Here is an 18079-nt window from a genome sequence, read left to right on the forward strand (position 1 = left end):
ACATAAATGAGAAAAACTATAAGTGTTATTGAAAAATGTGCTGCGCAACTGAACAATTTTTCTCAAATACGAATTAACGATGATAAATTTTATGACATAAAAATGTTGCTTAAGCTACCTTGTTCTTAAGACGATCTAAAACCAGCAAACGATATACAGAAGTTTAACAATAAAATAAATATGTAAAAGTAAGGTCATATAATGGATAAAATAATGAATTGATTAGTTAATAAGCCAAAGATCTCTAATGCCACTATTGACATAGCTGAGGTGAAGCTCACACTAACTAAATTACTACTTATGTTTATGTTTACAATTAGGTACCCTGTCAACGCCGTATACGAACTTTCTTTGTTGTTGTCACTTACTGCTACTTCTCCTACATATTTTTTCCTTTAAGCTCGTTGCAAACAGGGGAAAATATATGATGCGTTTTTGCTATTGGAAATATCACTATCGGGGAAAACCAAAACGCTGATAACAAACAATATTTTAATGTTATAGACCAAGCCGTTTCCTTACTGGGGAAAACAATCTTCATAGGTATGGCTGTTGAATTTAAATTATCGTACTTTAATTTAATTTTTATATTTTGTAGGAAAACTAAGCTACTATTTTTAAGCATTGCCTGGATAGGTTTTTTACTGACAATTTGTTTCGTACCACAATTGTATTTAATAGATATTCTATATTGTGCTAAGGTATGTAAGCTCTGCAAGAGAGGTGGATTGGATTGGTGTTTGTATGGCAATACAATGACAGCTGGATATCCATATTTCATCTACGGCCAACTTGGATTTGTATCCAAGCCCCTTACGACTTGATTAAGCTAGTTAGTTTATAATAGGCTTAGACTGTTTGGAAACTTATAGCATTTATTTTTTTGGTTGATGGATAAAAATGTGTATTTTCGTTGTTTAAGATGTGCTATATTTTGCACTCAAAAGATGTAACTTCTTGATCAGCATTGTACAGGTTATAACATTTTTCGAAGTTAAAAAGAAATACGTCAAAACACTTGAAACAAAAGTTTAAAATTTTATGTTTCAAATTTTATTAGACGTACTTTTATTTCCTTTCTGCCAAAATATGTTTAGAATATTTTTTCACATTTTTTCATTGATGTTGCTAATGTTAATTTTATTTAAGAAAATATAGTTTTACATTGTTGTTTTGAACGTGAAAATGTTGTTCATTGTTATTTATCACGATGATATTGCTAGCAAACTCAATTATTCCTCTTATAAAATTCTAGGATAAGAAAATAGTCCCGGATATGAATACCGCAGTTACAAGTTTAATCAATTCCAATTAAAGTTAATGGTAGTCAGGTACATTGTAATCGAGTCAAAATGTGTTTAACACGCACGTCTGGCACGCTCCTGACACGTGTACAGTCTATAATAAATATGGATAATAGACAGAAAAAGACTAAAATAACTACTATATTCAATAATAGACCTAATCAGAAGTGCGCTAGTGTTGTTGGAAGTCCTAAATATTAAAAAATGTTAACGATTTCAGTGTTGCTAAATGGAAGCTAATGTAAATTCGTTTCGTCTTAAATATTAAACGACTGAGTATGGGTAGGTAGCTGAGTGGTTATAGTGTTCAGCTAACAATCAAAAGGTTGCCGGTTCGATCATGCGGAGTCAGTAGTTTTTTGATGGTTCGAAACTGGGCCCAGTTGTTTCTGATCATTGGGCTTCAAATTAATGATCCTGACTGATTAAACAGCTGATAACAGTCAGTAACAAAGCTACAAAGATCATATCACACCATTCCACTCTCATCTAAAACTAACTCATATTTGGGTTAAAATACTCACATTAGGGGCCAGTGATAAAAGATTGATAATTGAAACATATCGGACCAGAGAGGCAATCGGCAATCACAATATGTACTTGATGTATTACGCATCTCAATACGATTATTGTTGCAACTATTGATTACTACAACTATTGATTATTGATTACAACCAAATATTTTTGATATGCACGATGATGCGTAATTGATTTGTGTAAGTAAAAATATTATTTATACTCTTAAAAACAAAAATGATAAAAAACTTTCATCTGGAAAAATTTTAATAAGCCATGATACAAGAAATCGTTTTTAAACCGAATAATCTTATAATCTCTTATTAATGGTAATGCACATAAAACATTTACGTTCAACTTTTTTTTGTTTACGGGTAAATGCTAAATAGTTTAAACTTTGAACGATTGATCGATAGCATGTGCCAATCGATGGAAATTAACATGTTGAAAAGGGTCACGTATCGATGTAATACATTCCACGTTTGTTTGAGAATAATGTATCTGAGACGTTCAAAATAACAATACAATCAACGCTGGTAATCACGTTAAATTGTGTAGTGTCCTATAATTTTAAACTGTTACTCTAATGTTAACTTAACCCGGTGGGTTCATTATTTTGAATAACGCTTGTTTAACTACATTCCACTAAAGTCGTAACTCACCAACAAAGTACAGTAACCTATTTACCTATTTGTACTAAAAATATCAGATAAAAATGGCATAATACAACTGTATCTTTTGGAGAATAAAGTAAACTATTGTAGTTTGATTGTTTTGGTCAAATGTGGAAAATGCATTTATTTCATACTAAACTATTGACATTGAAAAAAGGACACTTTTACCCTGTTGCAGCAAACCTAAGTACTTGTTAGGTTAATGCAATTTAAATAGGGAATAAATGTGTTATTTTAAATGGGATATTATATTGTAAATCCAATAAGGCAATTGGAAATTCGCTTGTTCTTCAGGTTTGCTGCGGTGGTGGTATTTACCACTTCATTATTTTGAGTCACGCTTGTTTCCATATTCCACTAAAGTCGTAACTTACCAACAAAGTACAGTAACCTATTTACCTGCATTTTGTACTATAAATATCAGATAAAAATGGCATAATACAACTGTATCTTTTGGAGAAAAAAGTAAACTGTTGTAGTTTGCTTGTTTATTAACATGTTTTGATCAAATTTTAAAAATGCATTTATTTCATACCAAACATAAAAAAAAAAAAACACTTTACCCTTCCTATTGCAGCAAACCTAAGTACTTGTGAAGCTAATGCTATTTCAATAGGGAATAAATGTGATATTTTAAAGGGAATATTATAGTGTAAATCCAATCAGACAAATGGAAATTCACTTAGTCTGCAGGTTTGCTGCGGCGGGGGTATTCACATTTTTGACGTAACTCAATAGCTCCACTGTTTATTGTAAACTTTAATTTGGATTTGATTAAATTTGCAAGTAAATTTTCCCACTTTTGTTGTTTCCAAATTTAAAATTACAACCATTACAAGATTCAAGATTCGAAGTAAGAACCCCGTAAATATTAAAGTATCATAAGTAAATAAATGAACAGTATTAAACATTAATATCAGGAGGTACAAAACATTTTGATACACAAACAAAAACACGGCTGTGTTGGAAAAGGGTTGTTTTAGGACGATTTTAATACAATATTTTATATTTGTGTTACAAAAAATAACTACAAAACATATTGGTAGAGATATTTGAAAATCCATAATACAGTTTGACGAAAGTTTGAGGTTATATGGTTGACGGTTAAGCCTCAGATTCGTTTCTCGTTCCAAGATTGTCCTGGAAACAGTTCTTCTCTAAGGGGATTAGCCTTTATAGACAGCTTCCCCAGCTAAATAGAAAACACAGCCCTACTACGGTGTGTCTGTACAATTTTCTTTTCAAATTTCAAATACACAATATTTTTTCACAATTTTTATTTGTTTACAATTCGCATTCGTGTAAGCATATATTGTGTACTATTTTTCTAGAGACCGTTGTATTTAGCCACAACGGGCTATGTTGCTAGTGTTCATATAAATTTAAGTGAAAGGTTCTCGTAAAGAAGTGCTGTTTATATTTACTTAAACATCCGCAGTTTCAGCGAGAAAGGGATATTACCTATTCCAGGTGCAGCAATATCCTGTTCTAATCCTGCGCCTCCGCCGCGTTACTCTGCTAATATATTCTGACTGATTACTTTTCAATTTCGCATCCGGTAGCCATCTCGTAATAAGCATTGTAAGAATAAAATTGGATTTAGCTTTTCATCATTTGTTAAATTCAACATGCAAGTTGATTGTTACTTGGGGCGTTGCCACAATTGCCTAGTTTTTTGTTAGTAGTTCAAAACAAGTCCTTGAATGACATAGTTATAGTTTTGAGTTTCGATGGTTAATAAATCATGTGGGTCAATTATGAGTAGAGAATATCAAGAATACAATTTTGTCAAAAATCGCTTTCTTAATTAATTAACCAGATATCCACCATTTTGTATTTTTTGCATACACATTTTTATCTTTAAACATTTTCATCCGATCGTTATTGACCTTGGTATGTATGTTAAGGTAGAAAAGACCCATGTTAGGAAAAAAATTCATCTTGATTCAACTTAAAATTTCAAAATGGCGGTCGGTCATTTCGTAAAAAAAAACACACTGCAATGTGTTTCTGTGTCAATGGAATGATCAAGATCAAATATTATTGAATAGTTATAGTTTCTTAAATGTGGCATTGGTATCAAAACACACTTTCCAAAATGGATCAAGTCTGGCAACACACAAGGCCAATGTTATGACCATTTTTTTCTAATGTTTTTACAGACTGAGATGACTTTACTTTCTGTTGACTACAGCAATGGCTGTTTTGCAGGTCACAGGGCTCACACGATGTACGTGGGGGTGCATCTACCCGGGGAGAAGCGACACCGCAAACACAAACACTCCAGAGCGAACAGCCGGGACTCCGACGAAGAGGACAGACCTAGTGAGTACAACCACCGTTCAACGTTCAACTCAGTATAAAATAGTAAACAATTTAATATATTTCATTATTTTAAAATGCTATATAGTTATAGAGATTATTGATTTTTGGATACTGTAGTATACATTTCATTTACATGGAGCAGCTTTTGCTACGGTAATCTGTTTTTAAATAACTTCTTGATCAGCGTACGTGTTATTAAATCGCCTGAAAGTACAAAAAATTCTCAAATAACACTTGTAATAATATATTTACACTTACAGTATAATGCTTACTCACAAGACGGTAAATATATAAAAACGATGGTAAGTGGTAATCGATTTCGATTTGACAATCCAATCATCATCAGACCCAATAAGCAAAATGTAATCTTAATCGGACATAATTTTTTTTTATCTAAAAAGAACATAGTAGGACCAACCTATCAAGAGTGTACTACAGTTTAAAATAATATTTTCTTCCTTACTTTTTCAATATATTTGAAATACTGTATTTGTTTCACAATTCTTATTTAATTAATAAACTAATTAAAATGTTGTAAATACTATTTTCCAAAATATTTGTGTATTCACCAGATTGTGTAATTTACAAGAGAACACTTTTTTGGTGGTACATTCATGTATATTCTAAAACTGGTTGCAGCTTTTATGAATATAATTGGATATTATAAAAGGTTTAAATACCTGCTATTAAGCAATCCAATTTTGTTGTTGACACAACTAGTTTCGGTGTCTGTGTGACACCATCATCAGGCTGCACAAGGACAGTTTTCTTTCTTCATACGAAGAGCGTCATATTTACACGAAAATAATAAATAAACATTTAAACACGACACAAACACGAATACGAGACATTTACGGTAACTGATCAGTTAAGAAAACAGACGACGCTAACCCGACGGAGTTTGAGTCCAGACTGCGGGTGGTCAGTGCAGTGGTGTACGTCCGTTATCTTATCATCCCAGGTTGCGTCCTGTCAATCACTCAATCACACCTCCCCTCTCCAGTAAACCGATGGCGGTGTCATACATAAAATTAGACGAGAAAAACTGTTGGTCATTTAGTACATTATGGTGGTCGGATTTTACTGCCTTATATATCTCGAACTCTTCCAATGTGTTAATTTTATATCTGTCTTTAGAAAAATGTAGAATATCCATATTGCTGCTAATGTTGGTATAATTGTGGCCTTGGGATATTAAATGCTCAGCAAAAGATGATGTTTGGTGGGCTGTTGATGCTTTTGGAATATGCTCTTTGAATATTTTTGTAAAGGAACGTGCTGTTTGGCCGATGTAATATTTCGTACAATCGGTACAATTGATCTTGTAAACGCCGGATTTATCAAAAGATTGCGTCATCGTGGGGCTGCGTTCCTTTAACAATGAACCAAGCTTGTTTTCTGTTCTAAAGGAAACAGTGATTTTGTTTTTTGCCATGAGATTTTTGTATTTATTGCTCATAAAGGTGCCAAATTTTGCAGAGATGAAATTGTTCTGTTTATTATTAGTTCCTGTTTTATTTTTATGTTTGTAGATGAGTTTATCCACAATACTACTTGGATAACCATTTGATACGGCTATATGTTTTATTGTAATTACTTCTTCGTTGTAGTCCTGTTCATTCATTGGAATTGTGAGCAATCGGATTATGAAACTATTATATGCAGCTAATTTGTGTGAATACGGGTGATGGGATTCTGAGTGAATGGTCTGGTCAGTGCATGTTGGTTTCCTGAATATTTTAAACTCAAATTTATTTTGATGCTTTTTTATGGTGAGGTCCAGAAAATTCAAACAATTATTGTTTTCTTCCTCCAATGTAAACTTCATGTTGCTGTGAATGCCACATAAGTATGCGTTGAGTAACGACAACTGTCTACTGTTTCCGTTGAACAAAACAATAGTGTCGTCTACATATCTGAAATAAAACAGGATCTTTTCTTTGTAGCGGTTGGAATCAGAAAATAAATGTTTATTTTCCAGGTTGTTGAGAAAAATCTCTGCTAAAATACTGGAGAGGGGGGAACCCATTGCCAGCCCTTCTTTCTGGGAATAATAGTCATTGTTGAATCTGAAGTAATTCTGATTTAGTACTAATCTTGTGAGTGAAACTAACTCATTTACCGACTCTCTGGATAAACTTGAGTTTTTAATGAGGTTTTGGTGTAAGAGAGCTATTGTTTCTTGAACGGGGACGTTGGTGTACAAATTTACGATGTCAAATGATGCCAATTTGTGGTTAACAGCATGGTTCTTAATTCTATCAACAAGTTCTAGGCTATTTTTTATACTATGACTATTTTCCAATAAAGTTTGGTCCTTTATTATTTTATCTAGCTTCTTGGCTATTTTGTAGGCTGGACTTGGCATAAAATTTACTAAGGGTCTGATGGGGACGTCAGGCTTAAAAGATATAAAATTAACACATTGGAAGAGTTCGAGATATATAAGGCAGTAAAATCCGACCACCATAATGTACTAAATGACCAACAGTTTTTCTCGTCTAATTTTATGTATGACACCGCCATCGGTTTACTGGAGAGGGGAGGTGTGATTGAGTGATTGACAGGACGCAACCTGGGATGATAAGATAACGGACGTACACCACTGCACTGACCACCCGCAGTCTGGACTCAAACTCCGTCGGGTTAGCGTCGTCTGTTTTCTTAACTGATCAGTTACCGTAAATGTCTCGTATTCGTGTTTGTGTCGTGTTTAAATGTTTATTTATTATTTTCGTGTAAATATGACGCTCTTCGTATGAAGAAAGAAAACTGTCCTTGTGCAGCCTGATGATGGTGTCACACAGACACCGAAACTAGTTGTGTCAACAACAAAATTGGATTGCTTAATAGCAGGTATTTAAACCTTTTATAATATTATTTGGCAATCCGGAGGCTAACAACTACAATGAAAATATAATTGGAATATCTTGTTCTGACCATAGTCAAAGTCGAGTTATTCCAAGTGTTAACACCGAGTGTTGAAGTCCCATGTTATTCTCATGGAGAGTAAACAAATGTTCAATATTATTAATGTACTCAAATGCAGGAAGTAAAAGAAAAATATTCATATAATAAGTATAGTTGCTACTGTCGGGGTAAAAAGTTTAGACACTCGAGTTTGGAGCTCTACAGAAAAGTAACCAACTAACTTAGAAAAACACTTAGTATATAGTAGGCCATAATTCGTTATTACATGACACATATCGAACATTTAATTTTATCCCAGCAGCCAAACTACTTTGTAACATTTTGAAAAATTTTACATTTAACATTTCAACCTAACATCCAATAAATTCACCACATCAGTAAACATGTGGAAGTGACATTTAGACTGAGGAAAGAAGATAAAAATAAAATAGCATCGCCATTTTTGTCATCATGCCAGTTAATATTTCAGGAACTAGATGATCATTTAACTTTGAATGCTGTTGGCACCTTTACAATTTTGTATTATAGTTAGGGAAAATATTCTAGTTGTTCAAAACATTGTAATTAAGCTGTGATTTCTTTTAAATCGGATCATTTTTGCTCGATTTATTACGCTATCGAACTCATATATATGAATTTGAACGGCTGGTGTTTTTGGCCTCTTAGGACCTAAAAACAAATATGTTATCAGTCCCGGGTCCAGGTCTTACCATGACCTGCGGAAATAGCTTATTTTCTATATAGGAAACTATCTGAAAAAAATTACACAGAATTGCAAACAAAACAAACATAGATACCTCTTTTTGATACAAAACCCATTACTCTAGTTACTATCATTAATCCTGTTCACTTTCCAAAAATGAATTATAAAATATATTTTTGTAGTGACTAAACAAACGAAAACATCAACATAATAAAAAAAGTTGCATTGTTGAAACACAAATAACTTTCACTTTAGCCAAATTGCCAAATACCTGGCTTTAAGCCAGACAGCGAGTAATCAATGCTATAAACATTGTCTCTACATTTAATATCACAGGTGGGGAAGCTTTGTTTGGAAGACAATAGTTTTATTTTTATTTTGTAAACGTACCAACATACTTTCCATATCATTCAAGGAATACTCAAGCTTATCCCTAACATTAATGTAAACAATGTTTTGATTTAATACATTACTTCTCTATCTTCTCTCGTATTGAGGAAAGGAAAGTATTTAGTTCTGTGTTCATACCCTGAGTACAGGTAAAATGTTTTGTTTATAGAAATTTATTTGTTTATTTTCCAGACAATTGACAAGGGAAACTAGTAAAGTTGCCAACAGTCATTTAGTTGGCCAGCTCTTACATTTGCCAACTGTAATTTACGCTGAAACACTTTCCGCTGCTCATTCATGGAAACAAAGTAACTGTTTGAGATTAAAGTTGAGATGAGGAAGATTGCATTTTTACATAATGAGTTGGAAGTTGGATTATTACTCAAACAATAGCTTTTTCCTTGAGATTATAGAGGAATGGCACTTGACTAAATGTTCTTTCTCTGAAGCTCTAGTTTTGGAATACAACCCTAGGATATTAAAAATACTATGCATAAGCCAGAATTAGTCGAGGACGGACTAAAAGAAATGTTTAAATTTGATCCATTACTTAAGGATGAAATGTATCAAATATAGGAAGTAGTATAAATTATTAGCATTAGGAAATTAAAACTCTAAATTTTATGCGAAACAATAACAAAACAAGAACACATTGAGGTGTAGAGATCCAGCTGATAACACAAGTTAATTTTCCAAATATTACCAACTATCACTCACAAGTATCTCAAACTTAACCATTAGGTTCTTAAAATAGAAATCTCATCCATTCCGGTTCCAATACATCGATTTGCCAAAGCAAAGACACTTGGTTTAGCTGCAGCTTGGCTGTGACGTCGGCGACTCGAGCCTCTGCCAAGTGCAAACTAAACTCTCACCTCAGAGCTGAAATATCCCCTCGGATACTGACCGAGTCTTCCGTTAGTTACCTCACGAGTTTGTCTTCTTAGAGATTATCTCATGAGTTTTCTTTTGGTTTATCTCATGAGTTCGTCTTCCGTTAGTTTACCTCGCGAGTTTGTCTTCTCATGAGTTTGTCTTCTACTAATTTACTTCAAGAGGTTATCTTCTATACTTCGGACTTAGTGCTAGTGTCACTGTATACTCTGTGTTGTGTTGTTTCTCACATTTATTTTACAAAGAATTAAATATGGCTGTGGTTCCTTTAAGTGAAATCAGTGAAATTATTCCGGAAATTCGGTTAATACGAGGATCCTCAACTGATTCAGGTAAAAATTAAACAAGCTGTGTTAAATTTGTAAAAATCCCCGTTTTCTTGTTATGGTTTTGAATAAGTTAGAAATTAAATAGCAACTATATGTGGTGAATATAAATTTGTATTATTGGCCCAACTAAATAAATAACTGTCAATGGCGTTCAATACAAATTTAACCACACATTTTTTTATAGTTTAACATATTTGTTGCAGAACGAATGGTATTATTCTTATTTAATTCTGTTATCTCATAAAATACTGGTCATAACTAATATTTAAGCGTTAAGCAGTTGCGAATGATCTGATTCTAATTCTTAAAAATATTTATACACAAAACATTAAAACTGGATACGTTTATTACTTGCCAGTAAGTGTCGTGATAACGCACCACACACCACTCTTTCTTCAAATTAATTGTCATGTACAGTATGTGGTGTTTTGATAATGATGGTGGCATAAGAATCACTAGACAAAATCTAGGTAAACCTTTTTAAGTGATTGAAAACAACACAAAGCTGAAACCTTTAATTAATTTTCAAAATACTTTATCCATAAGTTATGGTTACCTATTGATAATTATATACCACTTCTAACGAGAAAATTCAATTTAAGTATACATTAAAAATTAGTTTTCAAAACCTTCTTATGGAATTATTTTTTTATTATAAGAATATTTAGAGTAGGTACTATTCCTATTGTAGATATTGATAATACATTGTAATTTAGCCATAGATACCTACTTGAAAATTATATGTTACTTAGCCAGATTAAACTGACTTACCAAGACATTATTGGTCTACTAGAATATGGTGAGTCCCTATTGATGTTCCTATTACTGGAGATATCCAATAGAGGCTCTGTCTACTGGGAAATAACCATGAAAAGCTTTCTCGTTGGCCAATAATTTGTACCAACCCTTTCTGTTATCCCGGGCGTATGTTCAATCCAGTATTATCTATTAGCTTAGACAGACTCATTTTATTGTTTGAAGGTGTAAGGCATTTGAATATATTTGAGTTACCGGTACTTATATAAAAAAATATTAATTAAAATAAATCACAACAAACGCCTAAACCACTTAAATAGAATAGTGGTGTAAGGAAATTGATCAAGTATAACCCATTTGAGTTTTTAAATATTTAATTACAGTACAGACTTAGAAAATGAAGAAAAGATTTTATTTGTTTAAGTTTTAGCTATTAGTGAGAATAGTTTATTAGACCCATTGGTGTGTACTAATTTAGTAACTGTACACATCAATGGAGTTTTCAGATTAAAATTTTTGTGTTAATGGTACAATATTTTCAAAATAATATGCTTGAAGCAAAACTAGGGGTTTGTTAAATTTCCTTACCAAGATTTAAATGCCACTGATGGAAATCACATAATTTCTGTAGTGCATGATAAACCTAAAGTACCGGTATAACTGGAGTAAAAAGTATTAATAATGGATTTATTTTTGTAATGTAACCTAATTGAAATGGGTAATATTGTTAATCTAATACAAAAACATAACACCTATCAACATTATCGAATGTACTTTCGGAGAGTTAGTATTTAAACGACTACATGAAATCAATCTGTAGCTGACAGCCGATGATGCTGAGCTGAGCTATAAATATCAGCTGTTTGAAAGAAACAGTTTGTTACAAGTTTGCAGTGTGGTTGACAGTAGCGCTAAACAGCTGATTGTAGAAGTCGATTCAACAGTTTTGTATTGACAGGTGTCTGGATTTTTGCCAAATACTGCAATTTCTCTGAAACACTTGTTGAATTGTTTCTACGCCACTTTTAGGGTTTTCTCTTTTAACTTCTCACATCTTTGGAAAAGCAATTATTTTTACTTTGATTAAAAAATAAAACAAAATGGTATACTCTCTCCACATTACAATTTATTTATTGGAAGTATACTACTTTAGTTTACTACTTTTTTTTTTTTTTATTCAAAACTAAGGACTTATTTTGCGTTTAATTGTTTTGGAATGTTTAGTTTTATTGAGAATGCTAAAAGCAATAATATTTTGAACAGTTTGTATTAATTAATTAGTTTTACAGCAATACTTCAGATTTTTGTTTCAAATCTTATTTGTTTTAATATTATGAAATATAAGAAATATTTTACAATTAATTAATTTAAATAATCATTTAAAACTAAAAATACAATATCATATATTTAATATACAGGGTGAGTTTTAATTGTCCCCCCCCCCCCAACTTTTTTCTACATTTTTTCAAATATCAATCCCAGACCACTTCCAAACATTGTTGGGTAGTAAGTACTTCATTTTGACAAGGTGGTCATTTCCGGCCGCCATCTTGGATCCGCCATATTGGATGTAAAGTTTTTTTTTCAAATGTAAAGGTGGGGTTGTGACCCATTATTTCGAACTACATTTTTACCCTGATTACAATGCCGCAAACCGTTTTTAAAAATCTTGATTCATTTTAAAGTTATGAGGGCTTTTTAAAACTTTATTTTTAGCCCATTTTAACATTGTGCATTTACAAACTAAGTCCATAACCTCAAAATAGTGCTAGATAAAGATAAGTATACACTACCAGTAATTGTCGACCTATTTTCACTTGGTTATGACTGATGTATTTTTTTCGACCGCCATCTTGGATCCGCCATTTTGAAATGTGATAAATTATTTTAAATATGAAGGGGGTGTTGTGACCCATCATTTTGAACTAATTTTTTAAGTTAAACTCAATGCCGCAATCCATTTTTTGTTATCAAGTTTTATGGTTTTATGAAATATTGCAATTTTTTTGTTAAAAATGTCAATATTTCAAAATCAAAAAATTAAAATGAAAAACGGATCATGGAATTAAGTTCAGCTTAAAAAAGTAATTCGAAATGATGGGTCACAATACCCCCTTCATATTTAAAATAATTTATCACATTTCAAAATGGCGGATCCAAGATGGCGGTCGAAAAAATACATCAGTCATAACCAAGTGAAAATAGGTCGACAATTACTGGTAGTGTATACTTATCTTTATCTAGCACTATTTTGAGGTTATGGACTTAGTTTGTAAATGCACAATGTTAAAATGGGCTAAAAATAAAGTTTTAAAAAGCCCTCATAACTTTAAAATGGATCAAGATTTTTAAAAACGGTTTGCGGCATTGTAATCAGGGTAAAAATGTAGTTCGCAATAATGGGTCACAACCCCACCTTTACATTCGAAAAAAAAATTTTACATCCAATATGGCGGATCCAAGATGGCGGCCGGAAATGACCACCTTGTCAAAATGAAGTACTTACTACCCAACAATGTTTGGAAGTGGTCTGGGATTGATATTTGAAAAAATGTAGAAAAAAGTTGGGGGGGGGGACAATTAAAACTCACCCTGTATATTTTAAATACATTTACAGACATAGAAATTTCAGTATTTGAGGGATTACTTGCATAGAACCACCTCTTAAACTATAAAAAGTGTGTAGAGATTTTCAATAAAGCTTTGTTAAATTTTTACAATGTTAAAGTTTTAGATTGTAAAACGTGTGTGTGGTGAAAGTTTATGATTTATACCTTATTTCAACTTCTAAGTTAGCACTGAAATTATTCTAAGAAAATACTCAGTATTCCTAGCTTCTGAGACATTTGCCTTGAACACTGTTTGAAACTCCAATTATATATAATAGCTGAACAAGATACTAAGATGGAAAGTCATTACAGTTCCAAACTCTATTTAGTAAAGCTGAGATAAAGTTTTAAATTTGTTTTGTGATCAATCAAATTTGATTTGCGTGGCTCGGTTAGTGCATTAGAGTCTTATTCTAATGAGTATTAGTTATTAAGTACTAGGGGACCGAGCATTACTCGAGGTGTTTTATTTGTTCAAGGGGTTAAAAAAATAAAACCTATAAGCCTATAAGTTGTAAAGTCAATTTGTTTTCGGTAGACATTCACTCATTCTTAATTTACCTAACAAACTTTTTCATGTGGACGAACAATCTATATTGCAAATTTCTAAAATAAACCTTAATATAAAAACTCATTATACATAACATTCTGTTGACCGATATTGCGTTAGTCACTGGGATCGTGAAACGTCGCAACTAACTACGGGATTGTGGAACAACGCATCAATTCCGGCGGGGTATCGTTGGAAATTACAAAACGTCCTTGGCCTTTCCTCTAGACTTTTAGTTCAATATTAGTGCATAATAATTTGCGGTAAAAGAATTAACGATTTTGAACAGTCGTAATTACTCATTTGGTTAGTAATACATCATACACCCGAAATGTATTATATAATCAATGCTCAATAGCATACATAGGAATGTCCTTTTCCTTTGTACTGTATTTTGTAATTTGCTACTGTAGTAGACGATTTGTTACAAGCATTTTATGTCACAGTTCATTTGTTATTGTTTACATCTCCTACAACTGACATAGCTACTTGACAGTCCATAAGAGTAATGTTAAAATATAAAATTTCATTTTAAGTTTTTAACAAAAACTAATTTTTTCAGACCGGAGCCTAGCATGGATATTGTTTGTAGCCTAAAACTAAGATATTTCAAACAATTTGTAGTAAATCATACAGCAGTTTTTGAAATCATTGTGCGCAAACTTACTCATATTATATTATAGATAAATAATTATTATTACTTAATTACTTCGCATTTTTATTGGATTTTGGAATATAGCTAATAGTGCATGGATTTATCACCTTGTATTCTTCTGTGAATCTTGGAACTCCTTTAAGGCTGCACTTTGGTTTACGTCCTACACTCATTCGAATGAAAAATATCGATATATAAATTATTCGATATGTCGATTATTTCATTTGGTTATTTAGGTTAGGTTATAACCTAACTAACCAAAATTGATATATCGAATGAAACAATCGATATATCGATCAATATTCATTCGAATGAGTGTAGGACGTAAACTAAAGCGCAGCCCTCCTTAAACATTAGGATTATTTGTACAAACTGTGATGTTTATTCCAGGACAGTTTGCGATGGGTCGTCGCCTGTCCAGGCTGGCCAGTATCACCGATGACGGAGAAACCTGTAAGCCAGCATGGCTGCGGCTTTTGATGTTCTTGGTGTTATTAGTGTACAGCTTGTTTTTTTTTCAATCAATTACAATCATGTTCAATGAAGATTGCAGACTTCCTAAACAGTAATCATTTTAAGGTTTTAAGTTGAACCATGTCTGGGCGATGTGTAGACGATCCAACATTGACTATTGTATACTGAAGTAGTACTGGTCCATCTATATGGACCAGCTGTCACCAATTTTTTACTAAAAAATCACTTAGTTGCGTGAACCAGTCACAGAATGTGCTATTGTCTAAAATTCTATTTCATACCTTATTTTTTGTTGCTGATCAGGTTGATGAGTCATAACAGTTGCTATAGCTAACCATAAGTCATTCCCTAAGTTTGACTCAGTAAAAAAGTTGGTGTACTCGACTGAATTTAGTAATTTATATCAGCGCAATATGTAGGTGGCTAACATCAACTACGATAATTTTGATAAAGACCTGGCTACAAATTTAACACGGGGATGGAATGTCTAGATGAAAGCTGCTGATGTTCGCAATCTTTCATCTCCCAGACCACACGGTTCAACCCAGAAGTCGTTAGGCCTATAGCATTGTAATTTTTTTATGCATGCTTTATTTTGTTTTCACACAACAGATGTTGATAGCACGTCGTTTTCTAAATGTATATTGTTCTATGTAGTCAAATTGTTGTAGACTTTATTTTCCTCTATGTTTTTATTATTTAATCACAGGTACAATGATTAACTTGTTAATTTAGCTATCATATAAATAAAAACATTCGCAGAATAATACTTTAGATGGACATGTCAAGTATATATAATTCAAACTATATATATTTGTTAAGTTACTTCATTTTCTCAACCATAGTAAAATTAAAACCTATCTGAAATAATAATTTTTTTTTAATATTAGCACCAAAAGTGACGCTTTTCGATAGAATCGACTCAAGTTTAACAACCAGGGACGAGGAAAAAATAGCGAGTTACATTTGGGCCATGTGATGAACCCTTACCTTTTCATATTGCTCACAAAAGCTTACACCTCACCAATATGTGAAATCTGAGCGCTGTTTACCATCAATAGTTGGTTTAAAACAATGATCATATTTCTTTCTATTTTCAAAGGTTAGCTTTTACAGATATACAGAGTGTGTAAAAAAATAACTCAGGCAATTCTCGCTGTAGGTATACATACAGTTTGCTCCATAGTTTTAATATTCTTTAAATTACAAAAACTGTAGGTGTATCAAAAAATGAATTAATTTCTCAGTTATTCCTTATCCAAACTAAGCTTTGTAAGATATCGTTGGAATTTTCTTAAAATTTACTAAATTTGATGATCTTAATTTTGTTTGGTAAAATTAACGGTTTTTGTAAAGTTTGTCATCAAATATTTGAAAAAGCCGCCATTTTGAAACAGTCTGATAGTTTTTATTCTTCTTTTACGCAAAGACAGCAGTCAATAAGATGGACATTTTTGCTGAAATTCAACGCTGTAGGTTAAGAAATTATGATTTTTGTAAAACACACATATTATATGACAAAACAAGATAGTATTATGTTTATTGGTAATGCAAAAACTTATGTTTAGGACGTAAACTATGTCCCCACCTCTTTTGAGAACCCTGTATGTACAATTATTACATCCACTTCTGCTCAGGTCAGCCACTACACATCAACTTAATAGATCACTGACAAACTATGGAAAGTAAGTGATAGAAGTTCTGTAAAAGTAATACAATTACAACAAAACTGTCAATTTCAGTCACACCTCCTGCACAAAGGGTCCAGTTCATTCTCGGAGAAGATGGCGACAACAATACTCATGAAGTTCATCCGTTGTTTTCGGAAATGGAAGAACTGTTCCGAGAAGACGACTGTCTTGAGTGGAGAGAAACTGCAAGGTATGGCTGAGTTGAAAATGTTTTTAGTAAAATAATCACCTTTTAGCTCAATTTAAATAGCTTCAAATCAATCAATTCAATTTATTAGATTTTTTATTTTTAATATGTAAAACAAATAACTTCATGTTTTATTTGGTCTTGCTTTCCCAACTCAGTAGCTAAGTTTTGTTTTATGTCAATAGTTACTTTTACTCACTTTTAAGGTGTAATATATATATTTCACCCAATTTATCGCAGTTAGATGAATTAACGTAAGCCTTGAAAGTAACCGTCGATTTTGACGGGTTTCACCTAGTGTAGTTAAAATCGAGTGTCTGTCAGTTGTAGTTTTAACCAATGAAACCACCAACAGTGCAGCACACATTGAACAACATTGGTGAATAAAAAGCTACAAAGATGGTAATGGTACTTTTTCATCATACTATCTACAAAACAGCTGTTTTTTAATTCTCTAAATCGTGTAAAAAACTTGACTCCTGCCGCTGTCTTAACAAATTTTAAGCACATGAGTGACCCCGAGGCCACAGTACTGACTGCATATTATGCTCTCTTCGAATCCCAACCAAGATACGGTCTGATATATATATATATAATAGTCTGGGGTGGATCGATATGTTTAGCCGTGCAAAAAAGAGCTGTAAGGACCATATCTGGTCTACAATACAGAGATAGCTGTAGGGAAACATTTACAACCCTGAAAGTTCAAACACCAACTGCCCTATATATTAGGGAAGTATTTTGTATGCTGAAACCTTGTTGTTAAATTTACTTAGTACAGTAAAATGAATCCATAAATTAAAGCAAGTACACCTATGCATTTAATATCTTAGTTCAATAAACCTTTGCAATGAGGGTTGGAAAATTGTTTAACATAGTTCAATGTGTTAAAGGAAAGACTAAAAGAGCTCAGGTATTTACCATTCCATACACTAGAGAGGTTGAGCTCACAGTCATTTATTCATACTCGCATCTTTTATGCACTGTGCATTGAGTTTTCCATAATCATGCTAATTGGTTGAATGTTGACTCAAGCTTTTAACATTTCTTTTTTCACAATTGTGCTCAACTTTTACAGTCTCGTAATTTGC

General features: G+C 32.5%; 1 protein-coding gene across 6 annotated transcripts in view; it reads left to right on the plus strand.

Annotated features, from left to right (window-relative positions):
- Positions 1 to 18079, plus strand: part of LOC128999628 (sodium bicarbonate cotransporter 3-like) — a 105040-nt gene that overhangs the window by 60299 nt on the left and 26662 nt on the right. For 4 of the 6 annotated variants that reach the window (XM_054426221.1, XM_054426218.1, XM_054426222.1 and 1 more), the window contains exons 4-6: positions 4706 to 4819; positions 15027 to 15089; positions 16853 to 16991. In XM_054426221.1, coding sequence (XP_054282196.1) covers positions 4706 to 4819; positions 15027 to 15089; positions 16853 to 16991 — 316 coding nt within the window. Of the gene's footprint in view, positions 1 to 4705; positions 4820 to 9816; positions 10070 to 15026; positions 15090 to 16852; positions 16992 to 18079 lie in introns of those variants that run through there. The other 2 variants (XM_054426224.1, XM_054426220.1) reach the window with 2 other exon arrangements.

The sequence above is a fragment of the Macrosteles quadrilineatus genome, unplaced genomic scaffold (assembly GCF_028750875.1).
Source record: "Macrosteles quadrilineatus isolate MER2022 unplaced genomic scaffold, UCM_ALF_1.0 Scaffold_8__2_contigs__length_117827958, whole genome shotgun sequence".
NCBI classification, from domain to species: domain Eukaryota; kingdom Metazoa; phylum Arthropoda; class Insecta; order Hemiptera; family Cicadellidae; genus Macrosteles; species Macrosteles quadrilineatus.